Source organism: Neopsephotus bourkii, unplaced genomic scaffold (genome assembly GCF_033783945.1).
Source record: "Neopsephotus bourkii isolate Nb327-2 ecotype Australia unplaced genomic scaffold, CSIRO-AGI_Nbou_v1 NB_580, whole genome shotgun sequence".
Classification (NCBI taxonomy): Eukaryota; Metazoa; Chordata; class Aves; order Psittaciformes; family Psittacidae; genus Neopsephotus; species Neopsephotus bourkii.
The window spans coordinates 2,793,783-2,813,234 of record NW_026901081.1 but is presented as its reverse complement, the minus strand read 5'-3'; the positions used below and the strand labels follow the sequence as shown (position 1 = coordinate 2,813,234).

At 47.8% G+C, this 19,452-nt stretch overlaps 2 protein-coding genes across 3 annotated transcripts in view; one reads left to right on the top strand and one right to left on the bottom strand.

Annotated features, from left to right (window-relative positions):
• Window positions 1–1,062: 1,062 nt before the first annotated feature.
• On the bottom strand, window positions 1,063–13,744 carry AAMDC (adipogenesis associated Mth938 domain containing). 2 transcript variants are annotated; one of them, XM_061351435.1, is made up of 4 exons: window positions 13,673–13,744; window positions 8,464–8,614; window positions 3,919–4,014; window positions 1,063–2,629 (listed from the first exon to the last, which is right to left on the bottom strand). In XM_061351435.1, exons 2-4 carry the CDS (start codon window positions 8,593–8,595, stop codon window positions 2,489–2,491), a joined length of 369 nt encoding a protein of 122 aa, XP_061207419.1. In that variant the 5' UTR covers window positions 8,596–8,614; window positions 13,673–13,744; the 3' UTR covers window positions 1,063–2,488. The 2 variants fall into 2 exon arrangements, with proteins under 2 accessions (XP_061207419.1, XP_061207418.1); XM_061351434.1 differs by lacking the exon at window positions 13,673–13,744 and having other exon boundaries at window positions 1,063–2,622.
• The window catches only part of RSF1 (remodeling and spacing factor 1), a 56,971-nt gene continuing 50,784 nt past the window's right edge, over window positions 13,266–19,452 (top strand). Inside the window, exon 1 of the mRNA XM_061351381.1 lies at window positions 13,266–13,619. Coding sequence (XP_061207365.1) covers window positions 13,418–13,619 — 202 coding nt within the window. The 5' untranslated portion in view covers window positions 13,266–13,417. The remainder of the gene's footprint in view (window positions 13,620–19,452) is intronic.

Sequence of the window (19,452 nt, the reverse complement as noted above, 5' to 3'; positions counted from 1 at the left end):
GCAGCACATCATCTTGACACCAAAATCTTGTCCTGAGGGTAGTGAAATCTGGCAGTTTGCCTTTAGAAAGTGAAACCCATTTCCTTTGCACGCTGCAGCTCCCTGTTCTGCAAGTGCAAGCTCCTGAATCCTACCTTTTGCCAAATGAAAGGAACAAGTAAGAGGCTGCAGCACAAAGCCAGGTAGGGCACAGCTCCTAAAGTCACCCAAACACTGAATGGGCTCTGCTCCCCTCAGGGGTTTTAGAAGGATAACACATGGAGTTCCACATGGTGGGAGGAGCACAAAGCATCTTCCTCAGTGTAGGACATGGGCTGAGCAGTTTTGTTGAATTTGGCTTCATCATTAATGTGTCGCATTAATCACAGAATCAGAGTGGTTTGGGTTGGAATACATGCTTTGTATTTCAAAATGTTATCTGTTCTTCCTCACTACACACAGAATCCAGACTGGTTTGGGTTGGAAGGGACCTCAAAGCTCATTCAGTTCCAACCCCTGCCATGGGCAGAGACACCTTCCACTAGAGCAGCTTGCTCCAAGCCCCTGTGTCCAACCTGGCCTTGAGCACTGCCAGGGATGGGGCAGCCACAGCTTCTCTGGGCACCCTGTGCCAGTGCCTTAGCACCCTCACAGGGAAGAGCTTCTGCCTAAGAGCTCAGCTCAGTCTCCCCTCGGGCAGGTTCAAGCCATTCCCCTTGGCCTGTCCCTACAGGCCCTTGTCCCAAGCCCCTCTCCAGCTTTCCTGCAGCCCCTTTAGGCACTGGAGCTGCTCTAAGGCCTCCCCTTCAGGAGCCTTCTCTTCTCCAGGCTGCCCCAGCCCAGCTCTCTCAGCCTGGCTCCAGAGCAGAGCTGCTCCAGCCCTTGTGTTGGGTAGCCCAGAGCTGGAGGGTAAAGATGAGGTGTTTGCTCAACCTCTAACAGTGTAATGTGCATACTGTGGTACTTAAAAACCGGTACTGTCAGCTCAGTACAGGACTTACAAAGTCTCTTCTGAGTTCAGGCCCCAAAGCTCATGAAATAATACAAATATATCACCACAATCAAAAGTCAAACTGCCCCTGCTAGAAGAGAACAGAATTTAATGCAAAAAGTGTTCCCACAGAGCGGATTGGCAGGATGTGATCCATGGCATTCCCTTGGGATGCCTGCAAGTCCTGCGGGGTAGTGGTTCACCTATTTCACCCCATGGAAGTTATGCAAATACCACAGCAGTTCTGATGCCTGTTGTACCAGCTGCTGTGTCAGAGAATGCAGCTGCAGCTGGAAGAGCAGCTCTGGCTGGTTTAGGTGAGATGCCTCCAATGCAGCTGCACTAACAGAATACTGCTGTCATTAGGAGCTTGTAAGATAAAAGCTTTCCCTTACTTTCCCTCTGCTTTGTATTGGAGCAGATAAAAGGGTTGAAATGATTACCAGAGCAAACAAATGGAACAGAGGATTTTGTGAAGGGTTATTCTTGGGGCTTGGGAAGGTCTTTGCATTCTCATACCAGTCTAAGCCTCTCTGCTACTGCTGGGAGAGCTCCAAGTGCCTCAGGCCATTACTGTCACCTTTGTGCTGTCATTAACAGAGACTTCATATGCACAGCCTGGTGGGGAAAATACCTCCAGGAGGGAACTTGTCTATTAATAGAAGCCCACCAACAACAGCAATGAAGAGAACTTGTTAAACTTGCAGCAGAATAACCTGCTTGTTGGCACGATGTTTAAATCCTCAGCTAACCATGACCAGTCAGAATCCTCACATCCAGCCCCACATCAGCAATGTAGGCTGATTGCCTAAAGATCAACATCTGCTGTTGGTTGCAAACTCTTGTGACAAATCTTCCTGGTGATTTTAACCACATAAGGACTTCTGAATAGATATGTATTGCACTACTCAAAGCATCTTCCTATCATTGGGAGGATTACGGCTCAAATTTGATGTTTATTCCCTGTAAACTTTATTTTTTATTCCTTTTTCTAGCTCAATGTAAAATCTTAGTGTTAAATTACGTGATGATTATGAATTAGCCAACATCCTGACTGAAGTCACCAGCAGGAGGCAAAGCTGTGTGTTCTGGGTTTGCTTTATGTTTTAACTTAGTTGTATGAAGTTTTACCTTCATACCCACTTGGTTGTACCCATCAGCTATCCTATAGCTGCATTCCAGTAGCCAATAATGTAATCTTGGGCCATTTCCTAATGAAAGTATTCAAAACTTAGCATTTTAATTTAGCAAACAGGTGAAGAGCTAAGTAACCAAAATATGACAGTGTTCAGGTTAGATCAGTCTCAAGAATGTATGGAAATGGTTCTATAATTCAGTGATTTCATTACCAACCCCCTTTTGGAAGCACTTGATTTGTTTCAATCTAATAAACTGCCTTTGCATTTCAGACTCTCAGGGCACAAACACCTTGGCATGGAACACCACAGTCCATTGCCTGTAATCTGATGCAGTGGAGGGATGTGCCTCTGATTTGTGTGGTCATGGAGGTGCCAGGAGTCAGCAGGTTGAATGGAAGACCCCCCCTACTTTGACACCCTGTGCAGCCAGGGCGTTGTACTGCTCCACAGCCTTCTCTGTTTGCAGCACCAACACATCGATCCCGTTTTGCTTCAGGTAGTCCACAGTGGATGCTGGAACCTCAGAAGAGAAAAGGAAATGGGAAAAGCAAGTATTAGATTCTTTCCTCCTCACACTGTAAAGCAAGGATGGGGCATTCACAACTTCCTTGGGCATCCTGTTCCACCCTCACAGTAAAGAATTTCTTCCTTGTATCCAACCTACATCTCCCTTGTTTAAGTTTTAACCCATTATCCCTTGTCCTGTCACTACAGTCCTGGTTATTCTATGAGTAAAATGCATCCCTTTCTTACCAAAATAAATAGAACTGGAGCTAAAGGTACAGTTATCTCAATAAGGTGTTACTCATTGTAGGATGAAGGTCGAAGGAGGTGATCCTGCCCCTTCATTCTGCTCTCGTGAGACCTCACTTGGAGCACTGTGTGCAGTTCTGGTGTCCTCAACATAAAAAGGACATGGATCTGTTGGAACAAGTCCAGAGGAGGCCACGAGGATGAGCAGGAACTGGAGCACCTCCTGTATGGAGACAGGCTGAGAAAGTTGGGGCTGCTGAGCCTGGAGAAGAGAAGCTGCGTGGAGACCTCAGAGCAGCTTCCAGTGTCTGAAGGGGGCCTATAGGGATGCTGGGGAGGGACTCTTCATTAAGGACTGTAGTGATAGGACAAGGGGTGATGGGTTCAAACTTAAACAGGGGAAGTTTAGATTGGATATAAGGAGGAAATTCTTTCCTGTTACGATGGTGAGGCACTGGAATGGGTTGCCCAGGGAGGTTGTGAATGCTCCATCCCTGGCAGTGTTCAAGGCCAGGTTGGACGAGGCCTTGGGTAATATGGTTTAGAGCAAGGTGTCCCTGCCCATGGCAGGGGGGTTGGAACTTGATGATCTTAAGGTCCCTTCCAACCCTAACTATTCTATGATTCTATGATTCTGTGATCTCATCAAAAACTAAAGAGTGGCTTCTCCTGAAGCTCAGGCTAGCTACAGGGACCCAGAAGTGCTATCTGCTGAAGCGAGCAATGAAAATACCTCATTATCAAAGTCTACAGCAGGCCAGAGAAGGAATTCATGACCTGTTCTAAGAGGGTGAGTAATGACATTGTAAGTTCTCCTTGTTTAAATTCCTCCTGTAGCAGATGAACCTGTTTTACCATTTCACATTGATGCTAACACAGAGGATCTGAAACGATGTTTCTTTCAGGAAAAAGGGACTCCTGGCAGGAGCTCACTGATGTCAGTTCAGCATCCTGAATTCTCCCCCTTTTAGGAAGGCATCTTAGAGTTCTTTTTCCTCCTGATCAGAGGGAAAGCAAACAGTTCTAGTTCATCTTTCTCACAGCACACAGGCCTACCTGCAGTGCCTCACTCATGCCACGACCAATGACCACAGTTTTAACACCCTTCTTGACCACTTCTTCAAGGTCAGCTGGTTGCACTCCTGGAGAATGCTGAGAGCCAGGGGAGGAAAACAACAGTTTGTACTGAGAGCATTAACCAGGTAAGCTGCTTCGGTGTCTTTTGAAACTGTCCACAGAGTAGCAGCATAAATTAGCAGTGCCAAAACGTAACACAAGCCTCTTCATACACACAGCAGATAACACTGGTAATTAAAAAAAGGCATTCTGTATGCAGATGAAGGGTGATAGTTAATCAGTTGATGGCAGTATTTTAATACTTCATTGTACAGGTAAAAAGCAGCATTACATGCTTCTAGAATGTGTGGAGCTCTTGGAGCAAGTCAAGAGGAGGCCATGGGGATGCTGCGAGGGCTGGAGCAGCTCTGCTCTGGAGCCAGGCTGAGAGAGCTGGGCTGGGGAAGCCTGGAGAAGAGAAGGCTCCTGAAGGGGAGACCTTAGAGCAGCTCCAGTGCCTAAAGGGGCTGCAGGAAAGCTGGAGAGGGGCTTGGGACAAGGGCCTGTAGGGACAGGCCAAGGGGAATGGCTTGAACCTGCTCGAGGGGAGACTGAGCTGAGCTCTTAGGCAGAAGCTCTTCCCTGTGAGGGTGCTGAGGCGCTGGCACAGGGTGCCCAGAGAAGCTGTGGCTGCCCCATCCCTGGCAGTGCTCAAGGCCAGGTTGGACACAGGGGCTTGGAGCAAGCTGCTCCAGTGGAAGGGGTCCCTGCCTGGGGGAGGGGGTTGGAACTGAATGAGCTTTGAGGTCCCTTCCCACCCAAACCATTCTGTGACTCTATGATTTACATCTAAGAAGGAGCATTTTATAGCTGTTAAAGTGAAATCCACAAATTGCAACATATTGCTGTTTTCAAAGGAACAAAATCTGATTGTAACACTGATTGACTGTCCCAGCCCAATCCTCATTTTAATTACAAAGAGCTCCTCAGATAATTAAAACGATAAAATGACTTCCTTGTTTACTCTGCAAATCTCATTTACCACTGAGGACTGGAATATGTTGTCATCTTCATTTCAGTTTCAAGTTCTGCCCTATTCCTAATGTGGAGAAAGGAGTATTTGAAACCAAACTCCTCCAAGACAAAGAGCTTTAAGAGCATGAGGGTTTTAAAGGAGTACAACTATTTACTACTACTTTAAACATAAGAACCACAAATACACCTGTAATGTTAACATAAAACTTCATCATGTCACTGTAATTCTCCTCCTGGATTCAAGTTTTATATATCTCTCTATAGCCAAGAGTAAGATACTGCACAACCTGTGCTAGAATTTAGCCCCTCTTTGGTGTGCATTGTTTTTAGATCATAAATACCGTTCCCCCTCCTTTTTTTGAGTAGAATTCTTATGTTCCTTGAGAGAACTGAGATGAGTTTCACACCTGAAGCAGGTAATGCCATGGTGGACTTCTGGAGGATGTTATTTTAATGCTTTATCCCTTACACTTCCAGAAAAATACTCCATACTTTCAATGAATTAAGGTCAAAGCACCAGCTTAACAACTGATGTTCCATTAGTGAGCTTTGCTCTTTGTGTCCTCTCCTGTTCTTTCTTCCCTGCTGACACTGCAACTTCAGACAAGATGTAAGAGTTCTCAGCCCTGTCACTGCCTCAGCTTGCAGAACAGAGCAAGTGAGGCTTCTGACTCTGAAACACACAAGTAAGGTCCTCAAGTTGCAGGTGAAAGAAACTTCCCACAGCAGAGTCCAACTTCCAAGGAATGGATTAAACTTATTCCAGAAGAAAGCCTTTAGCCTGGATGGTGCCTGGAGTTTCAGCCACATAGGTGGTTTGCCTTTATGGTTCTCTAAGTTCATAGAATACCTCATGGAATCAGAGAATCAGCTATGTTGGAAACTACCTTCAGGATCATCATGTTGGAAGGGACCCATAAGGATCATTGACTCTAACTTCCTTCTCCTCATAGGACCACCTAACACTAAACCATGTAACCAACAGTGATGTCCAGACACTCCTCAAGCATTAACAGGCTTCAGGCCCTGACCACTTCCCAGGGAGCATGTTCCAGTGTCCAACCACCCTCTCCTTGAAGAGCCTTTTCCTAAAGTCCAACCTGAACTCCCCTGATGCAGATTGACTCAATTTCCTTGTGTCTTATTGCTGGTCACTAGAGATCAGCACCTCCCCATTTGTTGCTCCTCTTGAGGAAGCTGAGGACTGGGATAAAGTCACCCTCAGCCTTCTCCAAGCTGAACAAGCCAAGTGACCTCAGCCACTCCTCCCAAGACTTTCCCTCCTGGCTTTTCAGCATCTTGGTCGCCCTCCTCTGGACACACTCTAATAGTTTGATGTCCGTATGCTGAGGCACCCAAACCCACCCATGACACTCAAGGTGAGGCTGCATCAGTGTGGCCTTGAGTGGGAGAATCATCTCCCTCAACTGGCTTGCTATGCTGTGCTTGATGCACCCCAGGATGCAGCTGGCCAGCCCAAAAGCTGTCCTCTCCTTCGTCCTTTCACATCTGATATCTACACCTAGAATGCAGAGGTCATTTCAATCCACAAAGCAATCCCAGAGCAAATCACTGCAAGCGTATGTTTGTGACAGAACAGGACATTCCTTTCCTTTGGGGTTTTTAAAAGTAGGCTCAAAACTTGGACAAAAAGAACTGGAATGTTTTACTGCAATTGCAATAATTGGATTACTGGGGAAGGTTTGTGCCATGTAAGTACTCCTGAGACACTGAAGCCATGGAACAAAAGGATTTTCTGTGCTTACACAAGATACACTAATGTGGGGCTTTCACCTGTTTTGTAGGAAACATGTAACATGGTGGAATAAGTGCATCCTTGTCGACTGGGCAGCTGGATGGGGAGAGGCAGAGCAGCAGAATTCCTTGCCTCTTTTGTTCTCTGACTTCCTCCTCTTTTCTCCCATGATGGCAGGAGTGCAGCCAGGCAGGGAGGCTGCCTTCCATCCCCAAGGGTTAATGCTGTAAGAGCTATCAGTGCTCAGTTACAGAACCTTGCAGAGCCAGTTATACGATGAAAGGATTACATACCACACAGCAGCCTGACAGCAGAGGAGGAAAGGAAGCAGTTCATTTCCAGCTGGCATGTGGGACATGATCAGCACTGCCTGTTTCCCCAGCTTCAGCTCCACTTACCCCCAGGAAAAGCATGCTCAATGAAAATAGATGCACTCTAGTCTACCATAAAGAAACATGCAGAAAATGCATCTGGTGAATGCTACTGCTTCCAGTGCTGACTGGATTCATTTTGTACAGTTCTTCAAGTTGGAGATGCAGGCTGGAAAAGCTTAGCTCTGTTCTTATAGTGGTTGCTTGTGATTCATGTTTAAAGCACATCACCTAACTCCTCATAGCGACAAGAGGGATAGAACTGACCTAAAGAACCAGGAAAACACTATCAAACAAGCAAGAAGTGACTCTTGGCATACAACCCCCCTCTCCAGCCAGTGAGAGCTTCATCTTTATAATCAGTCCCTAACAGAATTACATTTTAAAAGGTTATATATGCAGCTATCTCTCTCTGCAAGGTAAAAACTACCTTTCTCTTGGTGTTATAAACTGTATAAATGTACCTCTCACAGGTTAGCAAAGTTCTGTCCCCCCAAAGATTACAGATGAAGCTGCAAACCCTTGAGTTGCATCAAAATGAATTCAACAGGGCTGTGGACGCAGGTGCTGGGTCTAAGACATGGTTGGTACATAGTCCTTTTGTGCTTTAACTTTTGCTTAGAAAGCCTGGAATTTTTTTCCCTGGCCAATAAAGCTATTGTAGTGCAAGCCTAATATATGGGGAGAATTACCAACATCAAGTTCCTAACACAACAGATGTTATACTGCTTCTAAATCTGGAATGTCAGTACTGTTCCGTGGACTTTTATACTGTTCTGATAGCATTTACAGATAAAGCTTACAAATTGTGAGGGCAAGCACTTGGTATATGGCTACCAAGAGCAGTCATTGTGTGCTTAGCCAGACTGTGAGCTTTTCATGGCAAAACCAGTGTGTATGACACTAGCTGCATATCTTTCCTCTGAAATAAGCACAAGGGACCCCAAGGAAAAGGATCTAAACTAAACCACATGCATTGCTGTCTTCCAAACACACAGGGTCAGTTACTGGTGATTTCTTTTAGCTTCACTTACATTTTTTCCTGTCTCACTCCAGACAATTTCTGTTTACACAGCCTGAAAGAGGCTGTGACCAGCAGCTGGTGACAACTGCACCCTTAACCAAACACAGAATGCTGTGTGAGACCTAGAAGGGATGCGAGAGCTGCCTGGTGAGGGGAGCTGGGAGGAGAGTCGCTGCACCATCACCTACAGGACATCGTGCCTGCAGTCCTCCAGCCCGTTTGCAGTCATGTCTGGAACACACACTCAGTTCTTCCCAGGAAAAGCCCAACAGATGGAAGCAAAAAGCAACCTGCAGAATCTCTGGCTCGAACTTTAACAACTGGTCTTTGGACTAGAGGACTGTAACCAGCAAACTTACATTAGTCCCAGTTTCTCGCCAGTCCCAGGTTCGGCTTCCTCCTGGCCAGACTTTGCAGTCCTTGTATGTTGTGGAGCAGCCTTTCACCTTCATCTGACCCCACGAAAGGGAAGCAATTTCAGGGGAAGACATCACAAAGTTGAACCAATGTCTGGAAAAAGGATATTTTAATGCATAACATCAGGCTAACACATGCAGCATGTTAACATAACCAGAAAGCTCTGCCCCTGCCCCAAGGAGTTAGGAAGGCAGTGCTATTACAGGCTTTATCCACATCATTTTGGTACAACTGAATTGAACTGAGGGTCATTTTGTGCAGGATTTGGCACAAATAATTTTATATACTCAATCTGTACAAGTATTGGGTGCTCAGCTCTTAAAACTACCAATAGGGATCAGGATCCAGAATATCCTCTCACATAGAGTCATGTAAGCACAGACTGGTTTGGGTTGGAAGGGACCTTGAAGATCATCCAGTTCCAACCTCTCTGCCATGGGCAGGGACATCTTCCACTAGAGCAGGTTGCTCCAACCCATCTGGGTTTCAACCTTCTCCCTAAAATGTACAATGAATATAGTAATTACATCCTAAAATAGCTGAGACACACCGTTTCTTTGGCTGCTTTGCTAATTAAAAGTGGTACATGAGGTTAAACAGCTCCCAATAAACACAATGGAAAGGCCAGGAACAGAACAATGGCATTGCCATGTTGCTACAGCAAAGGAGACTTTCCAACCTTCTTTCCCTTGTCACTCCTGGCAGAGATAAATGTCTCTGGACAGTTAAACACCCAAATAATACATTTTCCAATGTCTGACCTCAACCTTCATTGTTTCAGTTTAAACCCTTTTTTTTCTAATCCTTTCTGTTGCTGACAAGAAGAGCTTAAGCCTTCTCTTTTTCACCACCTTTTGTTTCCCACAGACTTAACTCTTTGTGTTTTTTCCTTTCTTTTAAATGAAATAAACTTCCCTTCAGTCATGTTTTCTACATTTCTGCTTATTTTCTCCTCTCTTTTCCCCTGGCAGCCAACAATTGGCATGCATCTTTGATGTGTGCTGCCTAGAACTACATGAAGTGCTCCAGCTGAGGCCTTATCAGCACTGCTAACGACCAACTGCTTTTTGGTATTAAGCACACTCATTTTGAGATCTCTATCACAGTCACAGCTGGGCAGCCATCAGGCAGGGACTCAAAGCACCAGCTCACCCCACCATGGAAGCTTATGCCCTCTTCACAGTCCCTCATATCACTGTGAGCTGATTGCTGCTGTGATTCTGGCAGTAGATAGCAAGAGGAATTGCCTGGTGACACCCTGGAAATGCTCCTCGAAGGGAGCCACCTTCCCATCTGTCCAGTTCAGGAGGAAGATGGTCTGAACACCACGTTACGTAGAAAACTGGTTGTGCCTGCAGTAAAAAGAGATCTGCTCCTGAACGATCCAGAAATTCTCCCTGGCTGATATCTCCAGACATGAGGTTTCTCATCTTTTCCTTTTTAATCCAAATCCATCAGGAAAATAAATAATAAATGAATCAATCGCAGGAGCCCTGATGGCAGAGATTAAAGAGCCCTCACAAAACAGGAATCTTTGGGTTACCAGGTTTCCAACCCTCCTGGAAAGCCTCCTTTTCCCTGGCTTGAACATGCTACAGCAAATCACAGCACAGACACACTCGCCTCAGATTGCCAGGAGAGGGTCTCAGTGTCCCACTTCACATGACATAAAAACACATCAGGTTGGATTCAGAACAAGAGCAAGTCTGCCAGAGGTGCTTCTTCCACAGAATAGCTGCAGAGAACAGATGGGACCACAGGGACATGGGCAGGCTGGAGAGGTGGGACTATGTGAACCTCATGGAGCTCAACAAGGCCAAGTGTCAAGGCCAGGTTGGATGGGGTTTGGAGCAACCTGCTCTAGTGGAAGGTGTCCCTGCCAATGGCAGGGGGGCTGGAACTGGATGGGCTTTTAGCTTCCAGAACACAAACCACTCTGTGACTCTTCCATCCCCTGCCAAACAGGCAAGCAGCCATGAGGGGATGAAACTTACTTGGATTCATGTATTCTGGCTTCCCTCACCACACATCCACAATGCAGTGGATTTAAACAGCAGTCTGCAAGACTTTTTTTCCAAAGATCTGCTTGAAGGGAGATTACAGCAGCAGAATAACCAGCTGTACCCCAACAGAACAAAATCACCCACCAACCGCAGTAAAGGTTGAATAAACTGCTCACAGCCTGGCTCTGAAGAAGGAAAACAACCTTCGCCTGTGCTGCGGTTGAGAGGAAACTGCAGAATTAGACCCGGAGATTTGACATTGGTGAATGAACAGTAATTAGAAATATCAGCTTTCATAATCCAAATGGTATTACAAGGCAATTACAATGCAAACAGGAGAGCCAGGGTTCACAGAATCAGAATGGTTTGGGTTGGAAGGGACCTTAAAGCTCATCCAGCTCTAACCCCTGCCACGGGCAGGGACCCCTTCCACTGGAGCAGCTTGCTCCAAGCCCCTGTGTCCAACCTGGCCTTGAACACTGCCAGGGAAGGGGCAGCCACAGCTTCTCTGGGCACCCTGTGCCAGCGCTTCAGCACCCTCACAGGGAAGAGCTTCCTAATCCATACTCTTGTTTCCAAATAGCACAAAAATAAACAAGTAGCAGAAACAAAGAAAGAAAACTTAAAAGCCATACATAAAAGTTGTAATCTAAAGCTATTTCCTGTAATACTGCCAGAGAATACCAGTAACAGGATTTGAATTAGTAAGAGTATCTTCAAGTAGGAATGAACATTTTATCTGGAACTTTGAACATTCTGGACTGTCATGGTTTAAGTCCAGTCAGTAACTCAGAACCACGTAGTCTCTCTCTCTCACTCCCCTCCTTTCTCCCCCAGTGCTGCTCCCAGAGGGATAAGGAGGAGGATGAAACGAATGTAACTCCCACAGGTTGAGATAAGAGCAGTCCAGTAACTAAGGTATAACACAAATCAGTGCTGCTACCAGCAATAATAATAATGATAAGGGAACAAGGGAGGAGAATACAACCGCTCATCACCCGCCAACCGATACCCAGCCTGACCTGAGCAGTGATCTAGCCCTGCTGGGTAACTGCCTCCAGTTTATATAGTGAGTGTGATGTGCTGTGGCATGGAATACCTCTTTGGTCAGTTTGGGTCAGGTGTCCTGTCTCTGCTTCCTCCCCTCCCTGGCAGAGCATGAGACTCAGAAAGTCCTTGCTCAGAGTACACATTACTGAGCAGCAACTAAAAACATCAGCGCGAAAGCCACAACCGCAGCACTGCACCAGCTACTAAGGAGAAAAGTGACTGCTCCTGCTGAACCCAGGACATGCACACAGGGCATGGTCCTGTCACCAGTCAGCAAGGAGCAGAAAAACGCTTCCCCAACAAATGATTTGGCTTCTTTAATTACTGTGACAAAGGTACAGCACCAAAACCTGCACCACCCCTTAAGATCAGAGACCATGAACCCTATGACTCATAAGTTTAATCTAAACTAACAATTTCTGTACGCTGCAGTCGTTCAAACACGAAGAGACGAGGAGGAGGAATGGTTCAGGAATCTAACAGTTATGAGAGTGTAAAATCACAGTAAATAAAGGAAGGAGAGCTTAAAAGGAGGTAAAATACAAGTTTATGTGAGGAGACTGCACCAAATGAAGCAGTGGCTGAAGAAAAGAACAGCTGAGAATGAAACAGAAACTTGAGATGAAGTGCAGGCAAACAAGCAGGTGGATTTTAAAGTTGCCAACCCTCATCTCCAGTGAGGGTAAATGTTGTTTCAGAGCGGCTCTCACCACCAACAAATCGAGTATAGAAGCTGAACAACAGCAGCACATCAGGGTATTTTACAAACAGACCGCAGAGGGAAGGAATGCTTCATAAAATCTAAGAGCAACCTGAGATCAAAGAGCACAAAGGTGACAGAGTAAGTCAGTATATGGGCAGCTTCAGATGGAACAACTGCCATGCATCAAAAGCCAACGTTAATTCTGCAGGGTCTGCAGGTGAAGGCCGGCAGCTTCTCCTCAGCCATTTCAGGAGCAATGCAGCAGCTAAAGGAGCAGCGCTTCTTCAGGACTTCATAACTGACAGCACAACAGCAAGTACACAAGGCAGGTTAAGTTTAAACCGGGTAAGGAGGGGATAGATAGCAGGTTTAAGAACTAGAAGAACTTTCTTTGGGAGCGCATTAACCTAATACTGCTGAGAAGCCGGGTGAAGAATTACTGGTGAAGATCACAAGAGGGTGGAGTGACGGGAACAGAGCAGGATTCCTCGAAGTAGGTGGGAGAGAAGGAATAGGGAAAAAGCAGAGAGCCGAGAGAAGAGCTGGGGAGATGCAGAACCGCATGAAGGGGGCGGACAGCACAGCTTCCAGACACCCAGAAACACACCTCAAAGCAAGGCCCTGCCACCTCATCACTCTAACGCCGGGCAGCTCTACAGAGCGGCTGCCTGTCAGCGGGACCACGAGACGAGCGGCCATTCGCTCCCCTTCCCCTTCCATTCCCGTCCCGTCCCACCGCGTCCCCTCACACGGAGGGGATCCGCTATGCCCGCTGACACTCACCACACACCGCGTACCCCACCGGGACCAACCTCTACCTAGACCGCGGAAGGGAGGGGGCGGGAACGCTCGGTGCTCTCTCATTGGCCAGCGGTACCTGCTGGCCCCGCCCACCTCCCATTGCGATTGGTCAGCCGGGCGGTCTATCCCCGCCCTGCTATAAATACCAGTGGGGGAGCCCCGCCTTGTTTTCATTCCCCTAGCCGCACGCGGCGGAGGGCCGCCGTTCCCCCCCCGCCCCTCGCTGTTCCGCCGGTGCATTGTGGGATACTGGCGGCGCGGCTCGGCAGCGCCCCCTCCCTCCCTCTCCCCTACTCCCCCCTCTTTCCCCTCAGCGCCTTCTCCATCCTCAGGTCCAAGATGGCGGCGGCGGCGGCGGCTCCTCCGGCCCCATCTCCGCCTGCCCCTCCTCCGGCGGGCCCGTGCTGCCCCGGCTCCTGGCCTAACTTCGCCGTCGTCTGCTCCTTCCTCGAGCGCTACGGGGCTTTACTGGACCTGCCCGAGCTGCCTTTCCCCGAGCTGGAGCGCGTCCTGCAGCCGCCGCAGGAGCCTGGAGATCAGGGTGAGCGGCCCGGTTACCTCAGCCCACCCCCTCCCCCCCATACACACCCTCACTCTGTATGACCGGTTGAAGGTGGGGGGCCGCGGTGCTGGGGGTGAAGTAGGGGACTGGGGCTATTCCCCCCCCCGCCTCCTCCCGGCCCCGGGGGTGGAGCGCGTTGAGGGAGAGGAGGGGCCTGGGATTCCCGGAGCGGCGCTCCGGGGGGAGGGGAGCCTTCTCCTGCTTTTTTTAGGGGGGGAGCAGCTGTTTGTGTCTATGGGGGGGAGCTGCCTCCCCGTTATGGGGCACGGGAAGGACGTGGGGGGACCTTTCCTCCCCTCCTTCCCGTCCTCCCCGTTGTCAGTGTCGGCTGTGACCCCCCTTTCCTCCTTTCCCCCCCTCCCCGTTCTTGTTTCCCTGAGTCCGTTCCCGTGCTCCGTGCGGGTGGGATTCCTGCAGAATGGAGGCTAAGCTAAAATAACTATTTTTGTTCACCCTGGCGCTGGCAATGGGGCTTTTCCATCTCCTCCCCACCCCACAGCTTGGGGGGTTGCTTCTCAGCCTTCCCCCCCCCATCCCCACCCTTCATATATGTCCGTTTTTCCTTCACCCCTAAAGCAAGAAGGACACGCACACACACACGGCAGTGTCCTGATCCTCCTTCAACCCCTCCTCCTTCCCTCTCTGTGGGGTGAGGAATGGGGAGGGGAGGCACAGAGAAGCCCTGCGCCCTCCCCATGACTGCTGTTGTAGGCCATCTCCTCCCCACCAACAGTCAGCCATTGTGTGCCACCTCCATCCCTCTCTTCTCCTCCCTCTCGTCCCCTCTTGTAGTTGGGGAGGGGGGGGATAATCTAGCTGCTTCCTCCTTCCCCACCGCCACCTGAGCTGAGCGAGGTGGAGGGATGGGTTATACACTCGGCTGTTCCCTTTCAAGCTGCTCCTCCTCCCCTTTCCCCCTCTCTCCAGTAGCAGATTTGGTTGCCAGACTCCTTAATTCCTGCTCCCAGCCATGGAGGTGGGAGGGCCCTGTCCAAGCCTGGGGAGGGCTTTATGGAGGCTGCAGTCGGAATAGAGAGGGGAAGGTGCTTGTTGCTCTTGGTCTCTTGTCTCTTGTTATTGGTTTGGTTCTTGCCTCTGCACTCTTGCCACATAGGGAGACTGTGGAGCTCACGGCGCATGCTCGGCCAGGCCCCATAGAAACTTCCTGCTGCTGGAGAAGCCCAGCTCAGGGCTGCTTTTGGTCCAACAGCCCCTGCTTTTCCCCCCAAACACACTCATTCTCCCCTCTTTCCCCACCTAACCCTCCCTGTCTTCAAAGGGGGGGGGTGTTTAAATCAGCATGGAGGGACTCCTTATATAAAGGAAGTTGGGTTTTGTGCAGAGTGCAGTTGTCCTGTCTGTGAGTTCACAACAGCCACTGCAGGAATACAGTGAAATAGGATTAATGTGTTGTCTCCTCGTGTTGTCCAGTGTCTGATCAGTATAAAACAGACAGCTGAGATCCACTAACTTCTAAAAACAGGGTTAATGTTCTGGAAAACAGGTATTTATATTCAATTCCCCAGCCCTTTACCTCTTACGTTATATAAAGGACACATCAGGAGCAGCACAGTTTTGTTAAACTGTTGCAAAACTTATTCATAAGACCCACCAACATACTTTTCTGTTTGAATTTTTAATGAAAATATGTCTTTTTAAAGTGATGTCTGTAAAGAAAGGTGATGCTTTTACTCTGTGATGGGATAGGAGTGGGTGTGTAAGAGTAATTTTCTTGTGTAAAATGCAGTATAAATTCAAATAAAGGTGTGATATATTGACCTGTGCTTTAAGATATGCATTTGATTAACAAGTATAATCCTGATGGCTTTCATTGCATGATGTGTGTCAGTAAGACAATGATTTCTGCATAACTATGTTCTAAACAGCTTTCCAGTGACTTGGATTATGGAGTTTTCATTATGGGTTGACAGGGGTTTTCTTGGTTACAACTCATGGGGCTTAGATTGGGATGCTGATGGCTGTTACCTGGTATTTTATAGCATAGATTGAGTATATTCCTCATGGACAGAGTAGTGAAACAGTGTTTGTTAATGTGATTGATTTTTCTTGTATCTAATGTTTGGTATCAAGCATGTTTGTGTACTGTTGATCAGAAGATACAGGGTTTGATGTGACCCTCTGGTAAAGTCATGATACATTGTAGTAGCATGTAATCATGGAATGACAGAATGGTTTGGAAGGGACCTTAAGGCCTGTATTTCATCAGGGTTAGATTTCCACCTTTCAAACAGTTTTGACTTGAAAAAACAACTAAGGACATTCATTCACAGAGTTCCAGATGGATTTGAGTTGGAATGGACCTTGAAGCTCCTCCAGTTCCAACCCCTGCCATGGGCAGGGATGCCTTCCACTGGAGCAGCTTGCTCCAAGCCCCTGTGTCCAACCTGGCCTTGAACACTGCCAGGGATGGGGCAGCCACAGCTTCTCTGGGCACCCTGTGCCAGCGCCTCAGCACCCTCACAGGGAAGAGCTTCTGCCTAAGAGCTCAGCTCAGTCTCCCCTCGGGCAGGTTCAAGCCATTCCCCTTGGCCTGTCCCTACAGGCCCTTGTCCCAAGCCCCTCTCCAGCTTTCCTGCAGCCCCTTTAGGCACTGGAGCTGCTCTAAGGTCTCCCCTTCAGGAGCCTTCTCTTCTCCAGGCTGCCCCAGCCCAGCTCTCTCAGCCTGGCTCCAGAGCAGAGCTGCTCCAGCCCTCGCAGCAGCTCCATGGCCTCCTCTGGCCTTGCTCCAACAGCTCCACGTCCCTCTTGTGCTGCTGCCCCAGAGCTGGATCAGGGCTGCAGGGGGGGCCTCCCCTTCACACAGCAGAGGGGCAGGATCCCCTCCCTGAGCTGCTGCTCACGCTCTGGGGGTGCAGCCCAGCACACGGGGGGGTTCTGGGCTCAAGCGCTCACTGAAGCCGGGTCATGGGGAGCTTCTCCTCACCCAGCACCCCAAGCCCTTCTCCTCAGGCTGCTCCATCCAGCCTCCCCCAGGTTGTGTTTGTGCTGGGATTGCCCTGACCCAGGGGCAGGACCCTGCACTTGGCCTTTGGGACAACCATGCTTTTGGGATAGTTCTTGTCATGACAGGATTTCTCTACATAATATTTACTTCCATTAGTCTTCAAAGTGCTGTTTTTAAGTGTACAAGTCATAAAGTTGCTAAACATTGATTGAAAACTAAAGTGGTCTTTTTTTCTGCTGAACATCTGTTATTTACCAACTGTATGTAGTTTTCCTTGGATAGCAAAAGGGATTTTGATTTCAGTTCTATACAGTTTCACTTTTGATACCAGCATAGCTTGACAGCGGATTTGCATTGACAGTGTACATAAAATCAGAGCAAATAGCTACAGAACCTATGAAATGTTTTATTTTCTGATTTTCTTGTATGTAGAGCAACTTTTAAATCTCAGTAGAATCACAGAATCCCAGGCTGGGTTGAAGGGACCTTAATGCTCATCCGGTTCTAACCCCTGCCACAGGCAGGGACCCCTTCCACTGGAGCAGCTTTCTCCAAGCCCCTGTGTCCAACCTGGCCTTGAGCACTGCCAGGGATGGGGCAGCCACAGCTTCTCTGGACACCCTGTGCCAGCGCCTCAGCACCCTCCCAGGGAAGAGCTTCTTCCTTATATCCAACCTAAATCTCCCCTGTTCAAGTTTAAACCCATCACTCCTTGTGCTATCCCTCCAGTCCCTCTCCAGCATCCTTGTAGTCCCCTTCAGATACCGGACGGCTGCTCTGAAGTAATGGCTGTTTTGAGCTCCTCCCCATATTAATTTTGCAATGAAGGAAGGGAGTCAATACTGTTTTGATGTTCAGCAGTCCCAGTATGGGGTTTGGGGTGGTGTTTTGGTCTTATGTTTTTAAACACGGCCTAGATTGTCTTGTCTCAAGAATTACTCTTGTGAGAGATCAGTAGAGGTCATTTTCTTTGTTAGGAGCCTCAAGGAGAACCAGGAGCTCATTCGTATGTTGTTCAGTAGTTGTAGAACACTCATGTTTTCTTTCCAGTTAATAATTACAGCAAAGAACTTGTCCATTATTAAGGGTATAAGGTATGACTTCCTTTACAGAAGGGATGCTGTGAGGATGCTGAGCAGATGCTGACAACAAGGAAGCTATCAAGTATTTCTTAGAGGTATTTTAGGTTTTTAAGGCTCAGACAGCACTTGAACTTTATTATCTCTCCTACCTAAAAATTTCAAGACAAATAGCCATGACAGCAGTGCTCAAGAACAGCTTCCTGTATTTGTTTGACAAGTTTTGATGTCAAATGAGCCTGTATTAATAGGGGGTGAGATGTTTTAACCGTGTGTCCACAGGTATGGTCTTGTCTTAAAGTGCACGAACCAATTTGAAATGCTCTTTGGGATTTGGGGGATGGTGTAAATCAGGCTGTAATAGGAAAAGAGGAATGTGTGGTGTTGATTTTGCTGTTGAATTGTGGGATCAGCTAGGAGGTGTGAAAATAGGCTGCTTCTTATGAAGGCTTTGTGATAAAATAGCTGAACTTCCTGGCTGGTGGCTCATTTGAAAGCTGTCTGGTGAAGATCTGATTTTATGAACAATATCTTGCCTTTAAGAATGCCATGGCAGTGGGTTGGAACTGAATGAGCTTAAGGTCCTTTCCATCCCAAGCCATTGTGTGATCCTATGGTGATTCTTGCTGTATGTACAATGTTGTGACTTGGGTTGCAGTGATGATGGTCTTGAGAGAGACCAAAGTTGAGTGTCTGTCGAGATGGTGATGGGGTTAAGTCAGAATTTGGTTGTTGAGATGCTTCAGAAAGTAAAGCGTTTCTTGTGGAACTTCTTTAAAGAGTAACTGTTAGGGTCAACTCAGCCCCATAGAACAGTTTGTTCACTTTTCCCTGGTGGGATGGGGAAGAGGGTTGGAAGGGTAAAAGTGAGGAAACTCATGGATTAAGATACAGTTTAACAGGTAAAGCAAAAGCAAACCAAGGGATTTGTCCACTACTTCCCATGACAGGCAGGTGTTCACCCGTCTCCAGGACAGCAGGGCTCCATCAGACATAATGGTGCCTTGGGAAGACAAACACTATCACTCCCAGCATCCCCTCCCTTCCTTTTCCTCAAGCTTTATGTGCTGAGCTGTCATCCTATGGTGTGGGATATCCCTGGGGTCATTTGGGGTCAGCTGTCTTGGCTTTGTCCCCTCCCAGCTCCTTGTGCATCCCCAGCCCACTCACTGTTGGGGTGGTGTTAGGAGCAGGAAAGGCCTTGACTCTGTGTAAGTGCTGCTTAATAGCAGCAAAAACATCCCTGTGTGATCAACACTCTTCCCAGCATAGATCCAAACCATAGCCCCATACCAGCTACTGTGGAGAAAATTAACTCTATCTCAGCCAAAACCATCACATTTTCCACCCCTTATTCCATACCACCTGATCATAGGTCCCATACTCTCCAGTATATCCTCACAAGCTACGACCCTTCCCATCCTTTGATCTAATAAGTGTATCTTTGTCTTAGTCTATGTGTCATCCCTTGAAATGTCTGTAAAATGTCCACTGAGTTAATTCAATCTATGACTTTAGGCTCTATCTCCTGTTATAGTAATTCCTGTAACATGCGATTCAAATCCTGGCTTACAACAATTCAGAGGTATTTCCATTGCAATCTCCATCCCTAGCCCCTTTGGCCCAGGCTGTAGGGTTTAACATTGTAATGAACTCCTCCCCTTGCCCCTCCTTCAGCTTGGACTTGTTTTCAGCCAAGGATGCCAAGGAAAGTACCAACCAAGCCACTTGCTTGCTTGGTACCTTCTCCAGCATGGACTTACCCTTG

What these genes read in the sequence shown, in the direction of transcription:
- AAMDC (XM_061351435.1), bottom strand. Translation starts at nt 8,595, where the DNA reads ATGTCTTCCCCTGAAATTGCTTCCCTTTCGTGGGGTCAGATGAAGGTG. An exon ending in GGCGAGAAACTGGGACTAAT is followed by an intron (nt 4,015 to 8,463) that starts GTAAGTTTGCTG and finishes CCTGGCTCTCAG; the next exon opens with CATTCTCCAGGAGTGCAACC. An exon ending in GCATGAGTGAGGCACTGCAG is followed by an intron (nt 2,630 to 3,918) that starts GTAGGCCTGTGT and finishes TTCTCTTCTGAG; the next exon opens with GTTCCAGCATCCACTGTGGA.